The following is a 24,564-nucleotide window of genomic DNA, read 5'->3' on the forward strand; positions in this document are numbered from 1 at the left end:
TACTACTTTATAGACTGAAGAAATGAATGAAAGAATAGGGTCTGGAAGTCTCGTACTAGTTTCATTTTCCTTACCGGAATTTCTGATGTAGAACGTATTGAAATCCGAAGACCAGTCTGCATTCTATTGTTTACTTCCGGGATGGTTTCTATTACTCTATTACAATGCGAAATCGTCTATTCTATGCCTTTTCTTCACTCTTTTATCACATGTGGAAATAGATATTTGTCATTTTTATTGCTATTTTTACACGAAAACATGTTTTGCTTTTATTTACTGAACCTAACGCTCTGCAAATGACAAATCTCTATGTATTTGAATGGTTGATTAGGGCCCATTCTTGTGAAATCAACGGAGTCACATGAGGAGACTTACATACCCTATAACAGAGACAAAATGTAACGTATGTTTTTACACATAGACAACAAATGATTGTAATATATTAAAGACAAATATGATATACATATGATAATGACTTTAATATCCATTCATAAAAAGCAGGAACATTTAAATAATACCTTTATTTTATGTTTTAATTGCATTTCATGTGAGGTAATTGTATGTTTTTTTCTTGAGGAAAAGTTACATAATATATTGGAAAAGAAACATATTTACCTTTCAATTAAATAATCAGAATCGAAGAAGCTTTAAGTCTCAAACGAATAATCCTTAAGAAATAAATCACAGAAACTCCATTTTATCATTGTTTTACCACGGGCTGGCCATTTATGACGCATTGATATACCCCGAGCGATACCGAAGTACTATTTTGGATCCTAATAAGACTAGTGTCTTCATATAGACACAGCCCTTGTGTTGCACGAAATGTTGGTCATGTGTTTATCACTTTTTACTACGGATGTGATATAAAGAACTTTGAAGCACATCATATTAGAATATTTGTTTCATCATGTTTTTGCACGATTTAAGGTAAATTATAAGGACAAAATTAAAGAACGTTAATTTTAACACAAAGAACTCTGAAATGTCTTAAATCCACAATCCCAAACAAGTACTTCTTAAATGCTAATAATTCAAGTAATATCAGATTTGCTTAAGATGCTCAATTCCTGTTAAAACCCATCGTTAGCGAGAGGCATTCAAACATTTATTGTTGATAACAACGTACCAACAATTTTGCGTTTCCGTTTACAGTCGTTTTTTTCCTTTAACAAATTGCTATTTGATGTTAATAAAAAAGTGTACTTTGTCATAGTTAAAATTTCAATTTTTTTATTGATTTACGGGAGTTCTATTTAAACAGTGTGCATCAAAGCAAAGACTCTTGTTCAGCGTAAATTTCATTCGCAATATATAAAATTGATACAACCGATCGACAACCTAAGACTAGTTATGTGATCTGTATCTTTTTCTGATTTGGAAATGAAAATAAAAGTATAATTGGTGGATTTTTACCAGTATTAATTACCTCCTCTCTGATTATAATATACATTGCTACTTAAGTACCCGTCCATATACTGCCTACTATTGTAAAGTGATTCAAGGTTTAGAAAAACCCACCGAACAAACAACTCTTTGTCAGTCAACATACACTATAGTTGTATATTACAAAATCATTTCCTTATTTAGATCTGCATTTTTGAAACAAAAAATAAAAAAAGATACATTCACTCTCACTAACATATTAACCAAATCAAACCACAAAAAGGACGATAACTCCTGTCAAGTTTTTATTTCATGTACAATCTATGATTTTTATCTCAAAAGCGCAACAACCAAATAACCAAAAAAACTAAGACTGATGTTTTTATCCGAACGTTTTCTGAACAAAAGATAAAAGTGAGTACGGTGAGTTTTTGACATGAATGAATCTGTCTGATTTTTATAAAGACTGGTACTTAAGTATTCGCAATAGTCCTAAATTCATCATGGTTAACCAGTGTAATATAGAACTATATATTTGTCATTTACTTTACATCGTAATTAAATCATTTAATATTTGACAAAGACAAATATTCATGCAGTAAATTGTCGATTTTAACATTTCAATATAATAATTGGATGGGGTGAACAGAAAATTTTATTTTAATTTACTCCAACAATAGAAACCCTGTAATATTATGTACAAGTATATATTGTTCCAGCATGCTATATGAATTGTCATGCTCTAGTTTTTAATTCGATTCTTCTACCGATGCAAATTGCCATGCTCCAGTCTTTTACAAAAAATCTAGGTGCTCTTTCTTAAATTAATTGTATCGAGCAGAAAAAAAAACGATTCTTTCGACAGGCGCAGATATCTCAGGGTTCATCAGTCAGCTTAGGTCATTATATTTTCTGTCGGATTCAATCTCTTTCTATCTGTAGTTGAATGTTTCTGTTGACCTGATCATTGCTTTGTCATTACACCATCTCTTATTTAAGGAATAAATCACGGAATTTCCATTTTACCATTGTTGTACCACAGGTTAAATATATATAAATATCCAGCCCGTGGTAAAACAATGATAAAATAGATTTTCCGTGATTTATTCCGATTCCAATAGGATTAGCTTTTTCATATTTTGAACAGACACAGCCTATGTGTGGCACGAAATGTTGGTCATGTGTTCATCACTTTTTTACCATGGCTGTTGTCTAAAGAGTTTTGAAGCATGTGATATTAGAATTATTCATAATAGGTACATCAGTAGTTGTTCATTCAAAAACAAAATACCATTTTAATTTCATTCATTATCGAGAGATATAACTTACAATTTTGCAATTATTTAGACATTGTAATGATGTCAGAATTTAACCCTTTTTCAAACAAATTTCAAATTTACTCTGTCAAAAATGCAACACTTTTCTATCACAATTTTTTCAATAATTGTCATATCATGTAAATAAGATATTTTTTCATTCAGAATTGTCAACTTCCTCTCATCTGTGCCAACATCCCCTAAACACCTGCGTATGGAGTGTTCGTATCACAGCTCATACGTTATGCCAGAGCTTGCCGAAACTACGCAGACTTTTTGTATCGCGCTAGAATTCTAACGAATAGGCTTCTGGATCAGGGTTATGCTACAAGATTGATGTCATCACTACAGACGTTTAATGGTCTTCATCATGAACTCGTGGATCGCTACGATGTATCCATCTGCGCCATAAAAACTGATTTGTTCAATGTGTCATAGTTTTTTTCCTCTTTCGTCTGTCCCAGACTTGACTTTTTATGAGCAACTCGGCGGGTGTTTCTAGAAAAACAGACATGACGCTTACCTTACCGGTGCACCTGGTCCTTGCCCCCAGTGTCCGAGTTGCTCATTTGCTTTTGTTACCTTGTATGTATGTTTTCAGTTACTTTATGTTCTTTGTTGTTTATGTCCGTTTTCCATGTCTGGTGTTTGTCCCTGGATTACATTCGTTTGATTACCGCTATAACCTTGGTTCCCTTGATTATTCTAACAGACTGTTAGTCGCAAAAATGAAATGAAGCGAAATCGTATTGAAATCCTGCATCGCAAAACAAGTAATCGTGGAAATATTGTGATTAACAGTATTAGATTTCATAACGCCTCGACAACGCATTCATTTAAAACAAATTTATGCGAAATAACCATCTATGGTGCAGTAAACGCTTCATGAACCGCGAAGCGTAAACTGTCTGTAGGCATAACTTAGTCAAAGAAGTAAAAACAATCCTTGTAGTTTGATTTGTGATCAATTTCAGTCATGATTACAATTTGTCCTTACATCGAATTGCGGACTGCGGATCAATCGGCGTTAATGATGTCACAGTTCCAAGTTGGTTTCTGGAAAATAGCCTATCTTGGCAGGATGAAAATAAATCAACGATGAAATCTAATCATTCTCACATATCCCAGCTCAATGCACTTTCAACATCAGCTCAAAGCGCTGTCAACATCAGCTCAATGCACTGTCAACATCAGTTCAATATACTGTCAACATCAGCTCAATGCAAGGTATTGTATTAAGAACATACATTTCACTGAAAAAATTGACTTGTTTATTCCTTGTGAGAGAGGAAATGTCAAAAGCCATTCATTTTTCTTTGAATCATTATTGCAGTGTATGTAACTACCAGAGGAAGTTAAAGATAAACAATGGTTAGAACAATTGCACAATACGTAAATTCTAACTAATACAACTGACGTAAAAGCTTTCTACCAAGAACAATACAATAACTTTTATCACAGGTTTAACAGTGCAGGATTACCTTTTTGTATACCCCTGAAGCAATATAAAAAATGTCTAACATAATATACGTTGGTAAGATCCAAATGCACTTGAATGGGTTGAACTGATTGACCTCGGCCTCCTTAGAGAAAGTTTTGGTGCTAGCAGCTACGGTCTGCTTCAAAACCGTTTTAACTGGATTTTAGTGCTACTTGCAAGTTTAAATAAATGCAACTTGATATACAACATCAAAGATCGAGTTCTGAACCGTTGGGATAAGTATGGATACATCAATCAAACATTATACAGGTCTAAAGTTAATTGTAATATTTGACATATAAGAAGCTTCTTATGTTGCTACAAGATTGAAGTCATCACAACAGAAGTTTTATGGTCGTCATAATGAACTCGTGGATCGTTATGGTATATCCATCTACACCAGAAAAACTGATTTGTTCAACGTGCCATAGTTTTCCTTTCCTCTTTGGTCTACCCTGGACTTGACTTTTTATGAGCAACTCGGCGGGTGTTTCTAGAAAAGCAGAGGACGCTTACCCTACCAATGCACCTGGTCCATGCTCCCAGTTTTTAGTGGAGTTGCGCATTTACTTGTCTTACTTTGTATGTATTATTTTAGTTACTTTATGTTCTTTGTTGTCATTGTCTGTTTTCCATGTCTGGTCTTTGTCCCTGAATTATATTCTTTTGATTTCCGAACCGTTTTAGCAAAGAAAGATTTAAATGTTAGTAATGTCTTAAAAGTACTAATGAACCGAGGTTGTACGTAATCAAAATTTTTCAGTTTGAATTATTTTGGTGCCAAGAAATAAAAGAACATGAAAGTAGACAGCAAAAATATATTGTTCGATGAGAAGTTTAACCCATGGCTAGTTGGCAAAGAAATGTAAATATCAACAGCAGCCCAGGTGGGTAGGGTCGTTACGTAATCAAAATGTAGTAATCCCGGTTACTCATAAACAAGTATATGACTGTCGTTAAAGTAATGTAATGTGGGAAGATAAGGTCCAAATTTGGCCGCAAAATCAACTATTTGCGTGAATGAGTTACACACCCAGCAATAAGCAAAAGTATGAAAAGGTTTTGATTTGATTCATTAGCAGGTATATAATCATTAAGAATCTTTTGCGTTCTCAGTGCACTTTCCCTTCAAGTAAAGGCATAATGTGCTTGGATGAGTTATGGTAGTTACAACTCATTTAAGCAAATATTGAAATTTAAATGCAGGTCATACCTTTCTTTCGATTCGCAAAAAAATAACCAACTTTGATTATTAAATGATGTGACCTGAACTTTCTTTATGATAATATTTTCCTGGTTTATATACACAAATATCTTAGGGATTAAATATTTAACACACGAAGACTCCAATTAACCCAACTTTATAATAAATATACCTTATCAATACTCCAGTCTTTTTTTACATATAATTTCCTGTTCAGAGAAAATAACTTTGGAAAGCAAATGGAGGATTTTGAAAAAGAGGAATAAAATTATTCTCTTACAAAGTATGCCTTAATTCGTGGCTATCAGCTGATATAACTAAGGGATTATTTGTTGTTTTTAATACTTTTGTTTTGTTCTGTTTTGTTTTTAATTTTGTTTTGCTTTGGTTTTTTGTTTTCCTTTTTATTTGGGGGGTGTTATGTTTGTGTTTTGTTTGTTTTGTCATGTTGGGTTATTTTTCGTCGACATCAACAAATAATATGCTTTGATGTATAGTCACGCCATGAAACATTTGCACGATATCTACAGGATGAAAGGGTCTGTCTAAGCTTGATGTCTGTTAATATCACTGAGTGCACGTACATCGTCTTTTCATCAATAACAGTAAATATAATGACAATGAATCTTTTTTTCATTTCCTTTTCATTTTTACACTTGTTTATAAAATGCTGAACAACACTGCCACCTAGGACATTCGTTACTTGAGTTTAAACAAGGACAATATCAACATCGATTTGTATCCTCAAACGTCAACATGTGCTTCCTTCTCATTTCAAAATGTTTGGATGCGCCCATGATTCAGTATTTATAAGTAGGGATGCACACAGGTGGGTGGATTGAACAATGTTTGATCATCGACGTAGGTTAACCACACAAAAATAAATTATCTATCACTCAAACATTGCTAAACATCAAACCAGCCATAAAATAAATGCATCTGTTCAAAAACCATTAGAGAATTAGATTTTTTAATGTATGCTGACGCATTGCAAATTTGAAAAAAAAAATACTTAAATGCGTGATGTGTTCGAATAACCATTGAGTGCATTGCCTGTTTGATATGCAGCTAATGGGGTTACTTTAAAAACCGGCTGTGTGATTGTTAATAACTTAATCGGGTTTATCTAAGTAAAAGGTAAACCAATTTAATAAAAGAGAAATTAATCTGTTCTTTCACAACGTTAAACCGGAATCCGTTCCGGATGTATCCCGATTTTATATTTACGTCTAACGCTGCCATATTTTTTGAAACACCACATCAAAACAGATAATCAATCCAAGCCATCCTCCTTAAAACGCAGCATGAAACCTGCCAAAAGAAAAAGAGCAGCCCCTAGAAGGAATCAACAAGACGGAGATGCTACAAAAAACCAGAAAAAGAAGAAGACTTTGCAGACTGCTCAGACGTCATCGTCGCCACGCCAATCCAGAAAAATACCCTCGACAGCTTCCACGTCGTCCAGCGAAATTGATGCCACTGATGCCCCTACTCAAGATCCCTCGACCAGAAAGTCAACTTTATCTGTGAGCCATGGTCCGGTCGTCAATATCATAGCCGATGAAGCATTGCCTCCCATTCCTGATGAGTCTCGTATGCCTGTTCCTGTTACCGCACAAGAGGTCCCACCCCAGCAAAGCTCGAGTGGAATTGGTAGGTTTATCAATACTTCACAAACCTTAGCACGTCCATTTTACTCTGGGTCTCCTGTTCCCCCCCCCCTTTCCGATCCTGATACACAAAGGTGTGGCGATATGTCGTACATCAATCAATTGCCCGATTCTGTGTCTAGTGTCTTTACTCCTATATCATCTCACGTCCCAAGTAAAATAAAAGAGAAAGTATGGGCAGGTGAATTTGTAGATCTAAACTTGCTTCTCAAATCAGCTCGAGATTTAGCAGATAACTGTGAGTTAGATGGAGAGCTCACTATAAAAGGGGGTACCCTTGCCGTTGTAAAACAACAAAAAACACAGTTTAAAAACATTGAAACTTGGACTAATGCATTCATGATATATGCAAGCATTATTTTAGAGAAATGGCCCCAAAAAGGGTTAGAACTTTTCAAATATATGCAAACAATTCGACTTGCAGCCTCCAGGGGCTATTTTCGAGGTTGGGTTCACTATGATGAACAATACAGGTTGCGTAAAGCGGCGTCCCCAACTTCTTCTTGGGGAATAGTTGATATGGAACTTTGGATGATGTGTGTTTCAACTCCTTATACACCCCCTTCTCAGTCAGTAGGTCATGGGTCGGTTCAAGACCCTTCAAATCATAGACCTGGACATTCCTCACCAACTTCGTCTGTTTCTGTGGTCAGTTGGGGGCAAAACAAGACTAGCGCTGGTCAAACAACAGGCCCATGTAGAATGTTTAATAAGGGTTATTGCAAGTTCGGGTCAAAATGTATTTTTACCCATCAATGTAAAAAATGTAGAAAATATCACCCAATAACAAAATGTCCACAGAATCAATAAATCGATTTGAGTCTGACATTAATGACAATGTCATATTATGTAATATTGTAAATATGTTGTGATTACAAATTTATAAATCGAACTTTTTCATTTCAGGATTGACCCGTTTTATATACACTAGGTAATTCTCCTATCAGAGTGAGCGAAGTTAAAAAAGCTCTGAAAAAGTACCCATGTCAAGAAAAAGCATATGCTTTAATTAATGGATTACAATATGGCTTTGATATGAAATACTCAGGTCCCCGGAGACCCTTTGAAGCTAATGGCAAAAAAATTTTTGGCGAACGTTTACTCGCAGCCAGACAAAAAATTCAGAAAGAAATTTCAATGGGTAGAATAGCCGGTCCATTTATTAACCCCCCTTTCCCTACATTTCGAACTTCACCAATCTCTGTAATTCCAAAAAAAATCAAGTTCAGAATTTCGTTTAATACATAATTTGTCATTCACTTCCCAGAACTCAGTAAACGATTTTATTGAGAGAGAATTCTGTTCCGTATCCTACTCTTCGATCGACGATGCGGTGGACATGATTCAGAAGCTTGGCCCAAATTCCTTTCTTGCCAAATGTGATATAAAATCGGCTTTCCGACTGTTCAGAATTTCGCCACAGGATTTTGATTTGTTTGGTTTTAAGTTCGAAAATTTGTATTACTTTGATAAGTGTTTACCTATGGAGGCCTCTATAAGTTGTGCCCTATTCGAATCTTTCTCCACTGCCCTTCATTGGTATGTAAAAAAAGAATCAAACTCTGAGAATATTCTTCACTATTTAGATGATTTTCTATTTGGGGGAGTGTCAGTTCCAGAATGTAAAGAGGTTTTAATTTGCTTCCAGGACTGCTGTAAGTTGTGGGGCGTTCCTTTAGCGGATGAAAAGACAGTTGAACCTACAGAAATATTAATTTTCTTAGTAGAGTTTGACACTATCAATATGATTATGAGACTCCCTTTGGAGAAAATAACTGAACTTCGGGAAAAAATTCTGTACTGTCTTGGTTGTTCAAAAATTACGTTAAAAGAATTACAATCCTTATTAGGGTCCCTAAACTTCGCTTGCCAAGTTGTGGTTCCTGGTAGAGCATTTTGTCGTAGGCTCATTGATGCAACTTGTAACGTACAAAAAAGTTACTATAGAATAAGAGTCACCAAGGCTATGAAAGACGATTTAGAGGTTTGGTTACAATTCTTGTCGGAATACAATGGGACTACAGTAATTCTAGATAAATTTTGGCCTTCCAATTCTGATTTGAATCTTTTTTCGGACAGTGCAGGAGGTAAAGAAAAGGGATTTGGTATTTTCTTTGATAACAGATGGGCTCAGGCCTGTTGGCCTAGTTCTTGGGTTAACTCTGACATTTTAACCGACATTACCTTTCTGGAATTATTCCCTGTTGTAGTAGCTCTGAACATCTGGGGAGAATTGTTAAGGAATAAACGAATTTTATTTCACGTCGACAATCAAGCAATTGTTGCAATTGTCAACAAAAAATCATCCCGTTCTCCACGAGTTATGTCATTAGTCAGGAAACTTGTTTTGGACTGTTTAAAATATAACATACTAATAAAATGTGAACACATCCCCGGAGTTATGAATAAAGTATGTGATGCTCTTTCTCGTTGTGATTTTCAGAAGTTCCAGACTCTTTGTCCGACTGCCGAACCACGTCCATGCGCCATTCCATCCCATCTTTGGAAAATTTAAAAGTCGAAACGAATTCTTTATTCGATAGTTCCATGGCTTCGAGTTCCTGGAAGACTTATAGAACAGCAGTCGCTTCTTTTCAAAATTTCTGCTCGCTTTATAATTTTGATGTTATTTGGCCAATCCCCGTAGAGTTATTGTCCCATTACATTGCATTTCTTTCTTGTGAGGGTAAATCTTTTTCAACTGTCTCTACTTACCTTTCAGCTCTGAGTTACGCTCACAAATTAAATAATGTTATTGACAACACTAAATCTTTTCTCGTTACAAAGTTGTTACAAGGTTTTCGCAGGAAAAATCCAACAAAACCCGACATAAGAATTCCGATTACTTTTGATCTACTAAAAAAGCTTATTTCCTCGTTACAATGGATCTGTCACTCCGATTACGAATCATACATGTTTGCCTCCACCTTTTCTCTAGCCTACTTTGCCTTATTAAGGGTAGGAGAATTTGCCGTAACAACAACTGACAATGAAAGTGGACACGCTCTCGATCTTCGAGATATCTCTTTTTTAGATAAAAATACAGTTTTGCATGCCAATATTCGCAGTTCTAAAACAGATCAAAAGCGATCCTCAATTAAGCTTATATTAACAAAGCAGGAAAATGTATCAGTTTGTCCAATTTTTCTGTTACATCGTTATTTGTCTATCCGTTTCTCGGGTCAAAATGGTTCTGAAAAACTTTTTGTTCATTTTAACGGCAAGCCTTTGACAAAATATCAGTTTTGTGCTATGCTGGAGAAATCTCTAAAGTTTTGCGAGATACCATTACACATTCGCTCACATTCTTTCAGAATAGGCCGTGCGTCCGATCTAGCTAAAGAGGGCATAGACGACGAGGCAATTAAAAAATTGGGTCGCTGGAAATCTAGTTGTTTTGAGAGATATATTCGTCTTTAAATTCGATCTGTTTTGCGAGTTTACATGTACTTCTGACTGATTCATTTTTATTACAATTTCCTAATTTTTAGGTTCAAAATCTGTTTGGATTTTTGGCTCATCGATTGTTTATTGGGCCCGTAGACGAGCTGACTTTCGCACTGGGGGGATCCACCTTGGACTGCAAAGGCTAGGATATGTTGTTAGATGGTTCGGGGAAAGAAGAATGAAATGGAGTGAGTTGTCGGCCACAGTCTCGCGTGCTAGAGAGAAATATCCACTTCCCGCTATGATCGTAATACACCTTGGGTCTAATGATATTGGTTTACGGCCTTGTTCTGATATAATAGATGATATCAAAACAGACACCCTTAGATTTAAATTATTATTTCCTAATACCAGAGTCATTTGGAGTGAACTTCTGATGAGACGGTACTGGCATAGCGCAACAAAAAGTGGCACTCGCTTAGAGAAGGTCCGAAAACGCATAAACACTGCAATAAAAAATTTCTATTTAACTGAGGGCCTTGCCGAGATAAGACACCCGAATATTAGAGCATCTGAGATCGACCTCTACCGGTTTGATGGGGTTCACTTGACCGATCTCGGAAATGACGTACTTCTAAACAACTTTGAAGGTGCTTTGGAAACCTTTTTATCCTCACCCGATGTTCGTTCATTCCCTTAGGATTGTCACATTCGTTAATATATGTTATCAAATGTTGAAAGGAATATAAATGATTTATTATTTGAAGCGGTAGGGCCGCGGGGGGGGGGGGGGGTAAGATATTTAAACGTGTATAGACACGCCCATTTGGCGGAATCTGGTAAGATAAGGGGACACTATCCTTTCCTTAATTGTACGTCGGGTCATATCAATAAAACTTTCCTACGCTTTACCGTTGGAAGTTGGTCTAGACCATCTCATGCCTCCATGAGTGGTCGGTTCTTTTCTGATCACCAGATTGAATTTGGCCAGGGTATTCTAAATACAAATAAATAATCAAAATAAATAATAAACTCACTCCCATGTTTTTATAAATATTAAATGAAAAAAGTGGTTTCTACCATGGGGTGACAAATGGTATGGGCTGGCGTACTGGAAAATCGTGTCCCTCGTTCTCTCAAGGTACCTTGAGGAATGTGAGCATCCATTGTTTACCAATGGTGCACAGAGTTGTCCGTATACCCCTGCGTTTGGCATTCTGTTTCCCTATCTTGTCAATTCCTCTCTTGCAGTGAGCTGTGGCCGTTATTAGCCATTTATATTGTTTCTTGAATTTTTATAAGCCAAACAATTGATTCTTTGATTAATCGGGTTTATCTAAGTAAAAGGTAAACCAATTTAATAAAAGAGAAATTAATCTGTTCTTTCACAACGTTAAACCGGAATCCGTTTCGGATGTATCCCGATTTTATATTTACGTCTAACGCTGCCATATTTTTTGAAACACCACATCAAAACCCCTCCATCCTCCCCTTCCACATTTACCACCTGTTGCTGCTGCTGTTTTATAATTTTTTCAGGGTCAAAACATTCGATCGACTTAAACTTCCGGGGATCTGAGAGTTTCGAGCAGAGTAGACTGTTAAATGAGGAAATCCTCATGAACTTTTGTGAATACAGACTCTGGACACTCAAACTGGTTGTGAATCCGACAGATCAGCTCGGAGAATACGAACTCATGGACAACAACATTGGTTTGGAGACTGTTTCTTTAATTGGATTTGTTTAATGATTTTGATTTATTTTATGATGCACCAAAGACTGACTTAAAACGTTAAATTTTAGCTAATTTGATTTCATTTTTATTGTATTATTATATATATATATTTTCAGAATAACTTGTGTCATAAATATAATTAATAATAAACAGTTCTTGTCACAGTCTGTCTGGGCGGAATCTGGCAAGATAAGGGGACACTATCCTTTCCTTAATTGTACGTCGGGTCATATCAATAAAACTTTCCTACGCTTTACCGTTGGAAGTTGGTCTAGACCATCTCATGCCTCCATGAGTGGTCGGTTCTTTTCTGATCACCAGATTGAATTTGGCCAGGGTATTCTAAATACAAATAAATAATCAAAATAAATAATAAACTCACTCCCATGTTTTTATAAATATTAAATGAAAAAAGTGGTTTCTACCATGGGGTGACAAATGGTATGGGCTGGCGTACTGGAAAATCGTGTCCCTCGTTCTCTCAAGGTACCTTGAGGAATGTGAGCATCCATTGTTTACCAATGGTGCACAGAGTTGTCCGTATACCCCTGCGTTTGGCATTCTGTTTCCCTATCTTGTCAATTCCTCTCTTGCAGTGAGCTGTGGCCGTTATTAGCCATTTATATTGTTTCTTGAATTTTTATAAGCCAAACAATTGATTCTTTGATTAAGGTAAATCATTACGATGTGCAAATAATATATATATATATTGCGACCTTCTGGTCGTTTCAATATCGAAAATTAAACAAAATATAAGTAAATTCAGTGTCCATTCGCATTGGAAAATATTTTGTGTACCCGAAAACTTTACATTCCTTATATATTAAGCTCTTAATACGAACGACATGTGATATCTGTTTCATAATCCTTTTCAAGTATCCTAGGCGTAAAATACAAACAGATCAGAAACATTTCAAGTAGACGAGTAATGCATATCAAAGTTTGATCTGAGTTATCCAAACACATCAGAAATATGTCAAGTGGACGTGGAACCAGGCAACTCTAAATCTACGTGACTAACGGAATATACTGCATTAACTGTCAAAGTTTTACGTTGTTCCAGGTGGTTGAAAAATGCATGTCGTATGCTCAATGACGTAAGCAGGTGAATGTAAATAGTCGCCGAACGCTGAATCATCGGGCTATGAACAGTTAGGGAATTGTTCCCAACACTTGTGTCTACACCTAATTAACGTATGATAGATAAGAGATAAACGGGTTTTCACCATAATTTTACATTAACATGACTTTAACCTTCAAAAACCAATGTGTATATCTAAATAACGTCATTTCGAAATCCGATAAATCACTTTTCAACATCGTTGCATATCTATATGACTTTTAACTTCCCAAACAAATGTTTACCCCTTATTAACGTCAATTTCAAGGGCGATTAATCGTTTTTTCAGATTTTATATCGATATCTACATGACGTTAACCGCAATCTGAAATTACACCGTCGTGGGATATAATCTTTATCATTCGTACAATCGTTCAAATCATCTGCAGATGCAGCATAAAGCAAACCAAATGGTATTTGTAAATCGTTTAATAACTGAAGGACACGATGTCCATTAGCAATGATTTCTGCAGATAAATATGAAGTAAACCGCGAAATCATTCAGTTTTCATTTACTTTAGAATAAAAGATGATGAAAAAGAGAAAATTAGAAAAAAAACATAAACAACATGCATACAGGAACAAAAACCAAGAAGGAAAACGGAAGAAAAAGAGCAACCGTGATTTCATCGAAGGCAAGAATCATGGCAAAGGACAACGTTCATTTGCAGGGTAAGCGTTCTAAGTTGCAAAGTTTTGATACTAAAAGTTAAAAAGAAGGCGTTCTTTTTTACAATTTCCACGTTTTCACTTTCTTTTCTGTTGTCTGACCAAGAATATATTTCAAATCTTACATTATATCATTTTATTTAGACTTGACACACAGGAGGCTTATAGCGTTGTTGTCGATCAGTTATAGAAACCACATTTCTAGGGATTTTAAGAGTAACCAAGGGAACCAATTTTATTGCGGTAATCAAAAGAATGTCATCCAGGGACAAAGACTAGACATGGAAAACAGACATACACAACAAAGAACATAAAGTAACTAAAATCATACATACAAAGTTACAAACAACTGTTCATTGACACTGAAGAACTCGAACGAAAATATCGTTTTTTATGTGGTCAATATGGCCTTTCTTGATTTTACATTCACATACACATTGTAATAACAGGCTGGAATAACATTCGTTCTACGAATTCTTATTGCCATTAAAATCAAATTCAATTGCACAACTTTGTCAGCTATCCCTTACCTTACCGGTGCACTAACTCACGTCCCAAGTAAGTTGTTGTGTCTTGGTTGCTCATTAAGCATGATTTTCGTCGTTGTATCTCCTGGTTATTAAATGTTTTATCATATCTCCCATGGTCTTTACTTGCTAACAAACCTCAACATTATTAACCTATCGATCTAAAATATACTATTATCATTGATTGTATATCTACACAAATACAGAAATATCGTTTTCATATTTTCGTGTATACCTTGGACATTAACACTAACATAAATAGTTTAGTACATTAACAATACACATAAAACTCTATTACATGGCATTGTTTGCTTATTTACGATCACAAGAGAATTTTGTAATTAACGTTCACGTCTACGATGATTCCAACGTGGCTGATGTTACTTTGTAAATAAGATAATGCTATCATTTATTATCATTTGTAACTAACTACATAGCGCGGTTGATGTATGTAATAAACTCATTAACACGTACTATGATGAAAGACTCTGCGTATTAGTAACTTGGTGCTTCACTTGAAGGAAATGAGACTTAAGAATGGGGTCAATTATTAGGAAGTTATATATTTTGGATCTTGAATGCTTTTCATTTTCTAGTAAGAAATAATATGGCCTTATTTGGCACCGACGTTGCAGGTAACTTAGTAAAGCTTCCAAACTGTTACAACTGAATTCAATGAAATATGAATTAGACCATGAGCATATTCATTTTATTTATATTAGAATGAAATGCCAGTATAAATCTAAGGGATTAAATTTGTTTTGACTGAAATTCCCAGAGGTTTGATAGCAACATTCGAAAGTTGGAAATTTCGATATAAAGGCAAAGCTTAAATAAAGAAACAAAAATAGTAGACAGAACGAGAAAACACAAAAAGATTCAAAGTAATCAAAAAACAAGATTTCGCACAAAATATTTGGCAATGAACTAGTTGCACCGATAGAGTAAGTATAATATCATCGTCGGGTTATTTTTTAATGGTTCAACAAGTTCAAAAGTATCAAAGTAATAATAGCCGATTATGACGTAACAGACAAAATCACAGGGAGAAATGTTGTTTAAGGAAGGCAAAGATATGGATCAATTGCAACAAACTATCTGATTAGTTGGTTCTCTTTGAGGGAACCGTGTTATTTTGTATAACCTGCCTTGGTACTATGACTTCATAAAGGTCGATTGGTTCACTTTCCGCGATTCAAATAATTCAAAGCAAACTAACGTTTTGGTCTGTCACACAAAAGAGACTGATTATAATTTTTGAGCAGGTAATACCCGATAACCTGGTTTGGGCCAGTTTACACTTCTTATAAAAGTAAACTCTCACGAACAAGGTTATTTCGTATAAACATTTCAATAGAAATAATGTTATTAAACCTCTCAGAGCGCGTATACTCTGTTTCGATGCAACAAGAGTGATGAACATGCAAACAAATGCAATGAAACGCACGCTAACGATGACAACCATTAATTCGATAATAACATTGTTTCACTATCAAAGGTAACAAGCAACATGTTTTCGCTTTTGTCGATATGAACAATTTGCTAATATCATGCTTGCATTAAATGATTGTTAATAAATGCATCTCCAATAACACGTGTGTATCTTGACATACTGAAAGTGGGCTTTCAGACAGTAACACCAGCTTTTGTGACATCATCCTTAGTAGTTTTTTTTCTTTTATAAAATTATAAAATTCGTATATTTTCTTTCTAAATATCAAGTTCTACTAATCCTATTATTTGCAATATTCATTTGTTTAAACGAAGGCTTTAATTTATCTATTACAGAAAAACCTGGGTTAGTAAGGTGAAAATCAAACTGACACTTGAAATGATTTACTACTGACAAAAAAGAATCCCCCAACAGCAAACTATGAAGAAAATAATAACCTGTTTCGTTATCTAATTATGGTAAGCAGAATGGTAATCTCGAAAGATGAGGCAAAGACTCTAATTCAAAATCCAGGTAAGATATAATTAGAAAGTTGTTTATTTTTAGATTTCCAAACGAGTGTTTTAGAAATACAATTAATTAACATGACACGAATAGGAAAAGCCTGACTCAATAGGATATGAAACGGCATTCGTTTTAATTACTGTAAGTTACTAAAAGTATGCTTAACAAGATGTAAGTAATAAACCTAAACAACTAAGCTATGTTGTAGTCGATTGGTACTTAAAAATGGATTTATTCACCCAAAGAAAATGACGCTAAAGAGGATGTTAAGATGTCGTTACGTGATTACCACTTCATAACAGCTTTTGAAAATTCTAAATCAGGTTTTTTTCTAAGAGCTTGGGTCTGACAGTGTTGAATTGTTCCAACACCTTAAAACTATATTTCGTGCTTTACTTGATCACGACGTATTAAACTTGTAAACTTTTAATTCTTTTAGGTAATATGAGAGTCGAGATGAAGTTTACATTTTACATTTGCAACTTTGAAAATCTTCTCCTCTGAAAATTCTCGATGGATTGTAACCAAACTATGCATGATTATTCCTTGCGATATCCTTCACAATTACTGTGATTACTGTGTAGGGATTATCGATCTGGCAAAAAAACATGGTGACCATTACTAAGAATAAACCATAAGGGTCAAATTGTTGTTTCATAAAGGTGTTTGGCCAAACTACGATGCGGTAAATAAGGCGGGAATTAGTGCCAAAACCAGTACAGCATCAACACATCTCCACAATCAGTTGATCTTGAAAGTACTCAAATACATTCACACAATAATATTCATTTCTCCATTTATATTATGCAATACGAATAACAAAACATGTCTTTTAAAGGTTAGACAGGAACACAAAAGATAAGTATGGACGAAACTATCTAAAATTCTCCTCTGTATCTCAGCAAGTATGCTTTGTGGTTGAAAATATCTTTCGATCTGATCAAGATATAGGGATGAGGTACATCAAGATCCGTTTATTGTACAAAGATATCATCATAAATATGTAATTAATGTCTTTGTTTTTGATCGCCTACGCTTGGTTTAGTTTGATAAACCAGTCGGCACATGACTTGATTCATCTGCTGGAAAATGCATTTGACACTTACTTCATATCTATGGCTGTATATCTATCTTATATATATTGCTTTGAACTACAAGTTATGTGTTTCAAAGTGCACTTCCAGTGCTTTTCTTTGTTGTTTAAATTAAGAAAGGGGCATTCATGATTGCAGTCAAAAAGCTCCGTAAGGTGAATTAATTCAATAAGGCATGCGCGACACAGTATTAACAAAAACATTTTTACTTTTTGAGAAACTGAATCTTGGTTTCAAGTAGCAGTCTTAGTAAGAATCGTGTAAACTCTGCAAATGTGATACATCTCAAATTCGCAACACGATTATATTTTTGTTATTTTATTAAGTTACTTTAAAGGTCTACAAGATGAAATATATAACATCATTCATTCTAATCTGTCTGCTCTTAGGAGATAATTCACATTGAAAATCCAATAGTTCCTGATGTATTTTATTGTCATTTACTGAGTTATCTCCCTTAATTCTGAATAATACGGTGCATTCTATATACTTTCTTTCTCTTACGAATAAGAGTTCTATGAAGAGCCAAATGTAATTTCTGTTTACTTAAGCATTTAAAACAAAATATCAAAAATAAAAAAAAAATATGTAGGATTTCCAGCCATGTACCAAATATTGCATGATTCTCAGTTGGAGTGCTACTTAAATATAATGAAAAGTGTCCGTGCCAGCTTTAACAAAGCAAATAGTTTGCTTTTTCTAAACAGAATATACCATTATTTACCACTTTGGTAGATGAACGACTCATCAATTAAATTGGTCAAGTTTCATATACAAATAAAAAGATATCTTCCTCTCCCGGTTTCAAAATTATTAAGTATCGCTTTGAAGTTCATGTATATCATGTATGGGTCGTTGACATTGATCAGGTCTCGTCTATCGCGGTGTGCTCTAGTAGTACTAAAATTCAATGTAATAAGCAATTATTCGCAGCAATTCAAATTGTTAAACTTGAAATGTGTTTTTGCCTCCATTTATCTTCCAATCAAGTCTTGCTTTGCAAAATAACTAGGCATCAATTTATGGACAATTGTAAACGCTGTTAATACGTTGCATAATAATTTCTTTTTAATTGTTCTGCTGGTACTTTTGGTACAAACTTAATGGGTATCTGGAAACCAGTTTACAAAGTCTATAGCAACGCTAACTATGTGTCTAAATGATTTACAAAAAAGGCAACCAAGTAGAGTCTACAGACAATTCACTGTTAGATACGATATTAATATTGTCAATATTGTAATGAAAATTGATATAACAATATTTTCAATATTGGCCCATGTACCAAACCGAGACTAAAATCATCATATTCATCATATTCCTACTTAGCAAGTTGGGGTATAAAGTGATAAAGGTGTCCGTCCGTTCGGAACACAGGGTGATCAATCTACTACCCGTTACCCCTCCCTACACCAGTGAATCACATTAAATAAAACTTTCACAGAATCTGTATTGCAAGTTCATATTGTGAACCACCGATTGTGAACCTCAGAATCTTTATTGCATGTTCCGATTGTGAATCTCAGAAGCTTTATTGCATGTTGCCATTGTGAACCTCGAATCTTTATTACATGTTCCCATTGTGAACCACCAATTGTGATCCTCTTATTTTAAATATTGATCCCAATCAATTTAAGGTTTAACTAAGCAAATTATGGACTTAATCATTTGTGAGTAAGGGGGCATATAGTACATATCTTTTATCTGTCACTCCTCCTACACCAGCAAATGGAATTAAATAAAACTTTCACAGAATATGTATAGGTATTGCAAGTTCCCATTGTAGATCAAATCACAATGGAGGTCAAAAGTCAGTAAGCATTGCTAACAGTGTTTTCTACTTAATCATATTTATTGAAATTTGCTGTATTACAAGTTTCAAAATACCTAAAATACTGAGGCTTTATTCACATGTCAAAAATCACAAGTACGTGTGAAAAATAAATACTTGAAGGAAACGTCAGTCTTTATTTATAATGATAGAATCCGTCCTTGCACCAAGTCATTAGGAAGAAAAATCAAACAGTGTCTTGATTTACATCATTTCGATTGATAAAATAATTATGAAAAATATCAAAGATTTGATTACGGCAATCTAAAGTCAGTTAGCAATTTTTTACCTGCTTTTTCATAGTTTGACGTCATATACGCCATAACCATTTACCTAGCAATTGAATATAAAACAAATCTGTCAACAGTGCACTGTGGATTTCCTTCCGTTTAGTTACTTCAATGTAATTAGCATGGTGTTGATGAGTCAGGGGTGATTTTTCAGACAATCAAGTGAGTGTATAATATTGTATAATAATCTGGTAACGTTGGATCAGAGGTCAGTTGATCGAATTTTTACCCGTCTTATGTTTTTTTTACGATCCCTGTCTTGATTGTTTATTTGAAGTTTTAATCAGTTGATATATGATTTAATATTTTGTTTGTACCTAATGATACCAAAATGTCTTTAATGGAACGATAGAAGTATTCAAATGTAAAAACACGATTTGTCTCCCCTTGAATCTACGTATTTTTGAATCAGGTACTCAGAACTTTCAAAGGTTTTGTACAAAGAGAACAAATTGCTTGATTTTGTATAATATATTTATAGCCTCTATTTATAAATATTTTAATCGTTGCAAGTAGTAAAGTGTTGGGATAAATAATTCACAAACTTTTAGGATTTTTCGTGAAGTTTATCAATATTCCACTTTGATTTGAAGAGCACGAAATTTGCAATTTCCAAAACAATGAAATGCAAGCAGTTTATGTTAACTGCTGCATATTTAATGCATACAATTTTAATATGAGTATAATCACCATGTTACAGAAATAGAAAGCAAGACAATTGAACAGCGGGTATATATAAAAACCGTCCGTGTCAATTGTCTATTGTTTTACTTTCCTGTTGGTAAATACTCTTAGCATTCTGGGATGGTTTCGGTCCTCAGATCTTATCAGGCCGATGTACTTTACGCTGTTGGAGAAATGCGCTTACAAAAAATCCGAATCATCTGATTATACCTTCGTTTGACTATCTATTGCAATGTTCAAAATATCTATTTCAGCGATGACAACTACATGTACGTGACGACGTGTATGTTGTGATAATTTGTTTTCCAGTAAACCGACGAGGATAAGCAATAATGATATTTCTGTCTTGTGTTTTAGGAGGAATGATTTTAAAAATGTATGAGTAGAACATTAGTTTTGTGTTGTCTAGATAACTCATAGAATCAACAAAACATTGATCAACAGTTGTTTAAATAAACCAATATCAGTGTCCACATAAGGTAGCGTGCTTTCGGGAAAGATGAAGCCGATATGTAGAAGAGATGTAGAACGCACATAAATACAAATCGAACACGCCCTTACCATGATTAACTGTACAGAACTCAGCTAATATAACTGATAGAATAGTTACTGATGCTGAAAACACTGAATTGAACTGCTATAAATATTTCTACAGCATAATCGATCATATCAGAATCTCATTCATCACCACACGTGCCAATCACTGCTGTTATTTTTAACAACAAAACTACACATATTACCGGGCAAAAAGTCGTCAAACGCAACGCTTTTAATTTCGCATTTGTCATCCGCCAAGGATATTGCTAGACCACACGTGATCAGTCCTATCATGCATATTATTAATATGAAGGAGGTCTTGAAAGAGGAAGTTAATTTTCAGATAAAAATATGTCTTTTCATGATGCAAGTGAAAGCGAATTCCGAATTATAAAGAAGCCGAAACTCGTCTATATATTTTTGTAATTATTTTTGCAGTATTGGCAAGCATAACCCTTCCACTACACTCACATATTTCTTGTAACAGAATAATGGCTTCATTTGTTCTTGGTGTTTCATTAAACTTCAGCCTTATCTGCGAAATACCAAGTGTACATGTACATGCCCGGTCTGTATCCCTCAATATTAACCCCAAAAACACACACACATAAAAATGAAAGCCATACTAGTGAACAGATTAAAATCCTAGGATAGTAACTTTGTCTCTATAATTCGTTCAGTTGGTTCAGTTTCATTGAATGTATTTAATCTGAGCTCTCTAGACAGGAGGTGTAAATGTACTCTTGATATCGTTCAACACATTGTATTTACTAATGACTAGCATTATAGAACGATCAACTGCACGCGCATTATGCACGTCACGCCCGTGCGAACTCGGTTATTAATTGGCCGTGTAATATGCCATCAAATTTCAGCTGAACTTAAACGGATATTATTTTTTGTTCGTCATACTCATTTGTGCAGCTTTCTATACTATTTTTGTAACAGTATACAGATATATGTATGTTCTTAGCATGCGTTTGTTCCTTTTGCATAAACGTTGAATTGCAGTTCAGATCCAAAGATTTTGAAAACGGGATTATATGCTATAATTTGCTCATTTTTGCCCAACAAATTCTTCACAAAATTAACAAATATTTTCGAAAAGGCGGAGTCAACCCCTTGGAACTCACCACTCCGGATCAGCCACTGAATTGGGTTAGTGCATAATCATAAATTTGCGTATGGTAAAATTCAGTTAAAATGTGTCAGATGCTGCCCGTCGGAAAATAAAATAAAAAGTAATTAGATGAAACTTCCATGAATGATTTCTTCAAGCAAGGTGGATTTACTTATTTAGACATCGGTTTAGAAAGGTCACACAGCTTACAGAATCCTGAATTATTGATGCCATAATGTTATGCAACGTCGTAATATTTGTTAGATTACTAGGATTAAGATTTTCCTATTAAATTTTCTGTGACATTTCTGTTTATTATTTCTACAATCATTGTGCATTTTATCTCGTGTCCGTATAACTTCCTAACCGCATATACGATTATATTTACAACTCCACCAAATCAAACATTTTTATTGCAATTTATTTAAGCTCCATAATGTAATCTTAAAGTTCGCATTTTTAAACTCTAAATTCAGTCAGTTGTAAATTACAAACAAACAAAATGATAATGGTGTAAAGTAATGAAGCCCGGTAAATGGTGAAACAGGGAGAATATATTTGTTCATTACTTAAATTTAATGCCCACGTCACCCTTTGGATTATTTGGCAGCATCGTAGTACCTCCATCCCAGTAATTTTTTTTTCAATTCAACATTCGAATGGCGCCGGATCCATGGGTGCCGGTGGTTGGAGTTCCTTCCCCTTTTGAAAGGATTATTCAAGTATATAAACACAAGCAAATAAAGTAAGTACAAACAAAACAAATGAATAGAATAAATAGAATTACAAAATTAGTGAAGAGATGCAGTATATGGAAGTAAGGTATTAACAAACCGTTTACTTTAAAAAAAAAAAAAAAAAAACTCTTGGACTTACGAAAAACTTACATTTTGTTCAGCATTTAGATCAACGTTTATAGTACGTTTAGGTACGTCATTTACCATAGAAAAGATGATTTAATAGATTATATTTGGACAGATTTTTTTTTTATTTCGTGCAAATATTTGGTCGAAAATGAGCAAATGATAACGTGCCCCTCACCCTTGGAATACCCTGGATCCTTCCTTTCTCAAATTCTGAATCCGCCCCTGTATTATATATGTAAGATTAAAGCGGTCGAATTGTAAAATATCCTAACAAGCTCATGTACATAATTGTGCATCTGTTTCGAACGCAACATAGGTGAAGAATGTGATTTAACCGTTCATGCATGATCAAAAATCTTTGTACGAACATGTAGTTTTACTATTTACATTTGTCAGGCTTAAAAGAATTTAGATTAGTTCAGTGATTATAGTTTTTCCACATGCGTTCATTTTGAGATGAAAGGTGTTCTTTATGTGCATCGGGGAAAGATTGTCTTAAGCCATTTACATTAATCGAATTTATTTACTTACATCACGACTCTCTAAATGGCTTTAAGGGGAGGTAACCGATTTATTAGTGCATGATTTAATTTCTTCTTTTTAATGGATTGAACTGTTCAGAAAAGTCGGAATGTTGATTGGGACTAATTTCACTGAAGCCAACATAACCCCACAAAAAAAGTATGCATTCACTCGCATTTATAGTGATTTATTGCTTTCCTTATAATCAGGTGCGGATCCAAAAATTTTGAAAAAGGGGTCAAGACTATTATTTGCTCATTTTTGTCAAAATTTTCACATAACTTTTTTTTTATAACCTAAAAGGGGAGTGCCAAACCTAAGATCCCCAAAAGCGTATTAGAAATACAAAAAGGTTCAGTTATTATAATACATTATTAATACGCAATTTGCCTTTACTGCTTTCTATGTTTAGCTTAGTTTTTAGTTCGGGAATGATCAAATTAGTCTGAGGCAACGCCAAAAGCTAATTTGTCTGGCCCTTCATTTTTTCAGTTTTACTCATTTGAAACAAGAAAATTACAGTGGGCCTTGTCTTATCCGACACATCTTATTTTAGACGGGTCTTACTATAGCTTCAGTTCATACACAGGACATTGGCTATTTTTACACAGGTAAACTAGTCTTGTTTAACACGAACCGCAGATCATTATAGTCTTTCTGTGACATCTGACACAACACATCAAAACAGCTTTTATATTTCAAATCGCATTTTGGTTTAATTGACATTATGTATTGTAATGGCAAGATAGACTATCAAAAGGATTCAGATTACATTGATTATGGATTTCATGTTGATATTGACCCCCTTAGTAAGTGCATGTGAAGTGCATTGTATTGATGCTGTATTGGGGGTTGAATTACTGAATGGCATCGACTAAATCAGGAGGTGTCAAGTGTGCTATTGACCAAAAAGAAATGATCAATGGTTAAACGATTTATGGTATGTAATAATAGACAAATCACTTTGTATTGGGTTTAATTTCGGATTTTTTTCATGATTGTTGTTTTCTGTATATTTGTTTTTGTGTTTGTTATTTGTTTATTTATTTTCTCGATTTTGCATACATGTAAGTACAATGCGACAATCTTCACAAACTGAGTTTCATAAGACAGACCAAGATTAATATATTGAAACAACACAAAAGGAAAAACGACGGGACAGGTACGGGAA

General features: G+C 34.5%; 3 protein-coding genes and 2 long non-coding RNA genes across 18 annotated transcripts in view; 4 read left to right on the forward strand and 1 right to left on the reverse strand.

Annotated features, from left to right (window-relative positions):
- Positions 1-24,564, reverse strand: part of LOC148598567 (potassium voltage-gated channel protein Shaw-like) — a 71,618-nt gene that overhangs the window by 39,109 nt on the left and 7,945 nt on the right. The window contains exon 1 of one of the 14 annotated variants that reach the window (XM_088560877.1): positions 14,504-14,717. The exons of 10 other annotated variants lie outside the window; for them this stretch is intronic. The gene's annotated coding sequence lies outside the window, so the exon portion shown is untranslated. Of the gene's footprint in view, positions 1-74; positions 233-14,498; positions 14,718-24,564 lie in introns of those variants that run through there. 3 more of the 14 variants (XM_088560875.1, XM_088560887.1, XM_088560878.1) reach the window with 3 other exon arrangements.
- On the forward strand, positions 6,297-7,866 carry LOC148598568 (uncharacterized). Its single transcript, XM_088560236.1, has one exon. The coding sequence runs from the start codon at positions 6,691-6,693 to the stop codon at positions 7,864-7,866; it is 1,176 nt and encodes a 391-aa protein (XP_088416362.1). The 5' UTR covers positions 6,297-6,690.
- Positions 8,396-12,191, forward strand: LOC148598569 (uncharacterized). The gene is made up of 2 exons (XM_088560237.1): positions 8,396-9,143; positions 11,983-12,191. Exons 1-2 carry the CDS (start codon positions 8,396-8,398, stop codon positions 12,189-12,191), a joined length of 957 nt encoding a protein of 318 aa, XP_088416363.1.
- Positions 13,659-18,051, forward strand: LOC148598570 (uncharacterized). The gene is made up of 3 exons (XR_015918433.1): positions 13,659-13,971; positions 16,284-16,461; positions 16,892-18,051. It is a non-coding gene; the product is annotated as an uncharacterized LOC148598570 (long non-coding RNA).
- LOC148598571 (uncharacterized) lies at positions 19,727-21,298 on the forward strand. The gene is made up of 2 exons (XR_015918434.1): positions 19,727-19,826; positions 20,603-21,298. It is a non-coding gene; the product is annotated as an uncharacterized LOC148598571 (long non-coding RNA).

Source organism: Perna viridis, chromosome 14, assembly GCF_037379345.1.
Source record: "Perna viridis isolate PV_CMFRI_1.1 ecotype Kerala chromosome 14, ASM3737934v1, whole genome shotgun sequence".
Taxonomy (NCBI): Eukaryota; Metazoa; Mollusca; class Bivalvia; order Mytilida; family Mytilidae; genus Perna; species Perna viridis.

Excerpts from the sequence above, each read along its gene's own strand:
- LOC148598568 (XM_088560236.1), top strand. The coding sequence starts at position 6,691 with ATGAAACCTGCCAAAAGAAAAAGAGCAGCCCCTAGAAGGAATCAACAA.
- LOC148598569 (XM_088560237.1), top strand. The coding sequence starts at position 8,396 with ATGATTCAGAAGCTTGGCCCAAATTCCTTTCTTGCCAAATGTGATATA. Across the intron at positions 9,144-11,982 it reads TTTTTCGGACAGTGCAGGAG|GGTCAAAACATTCGATCGAC; the intron begins GTAAAGAAAAGG and ends TAATTTTTTCAG.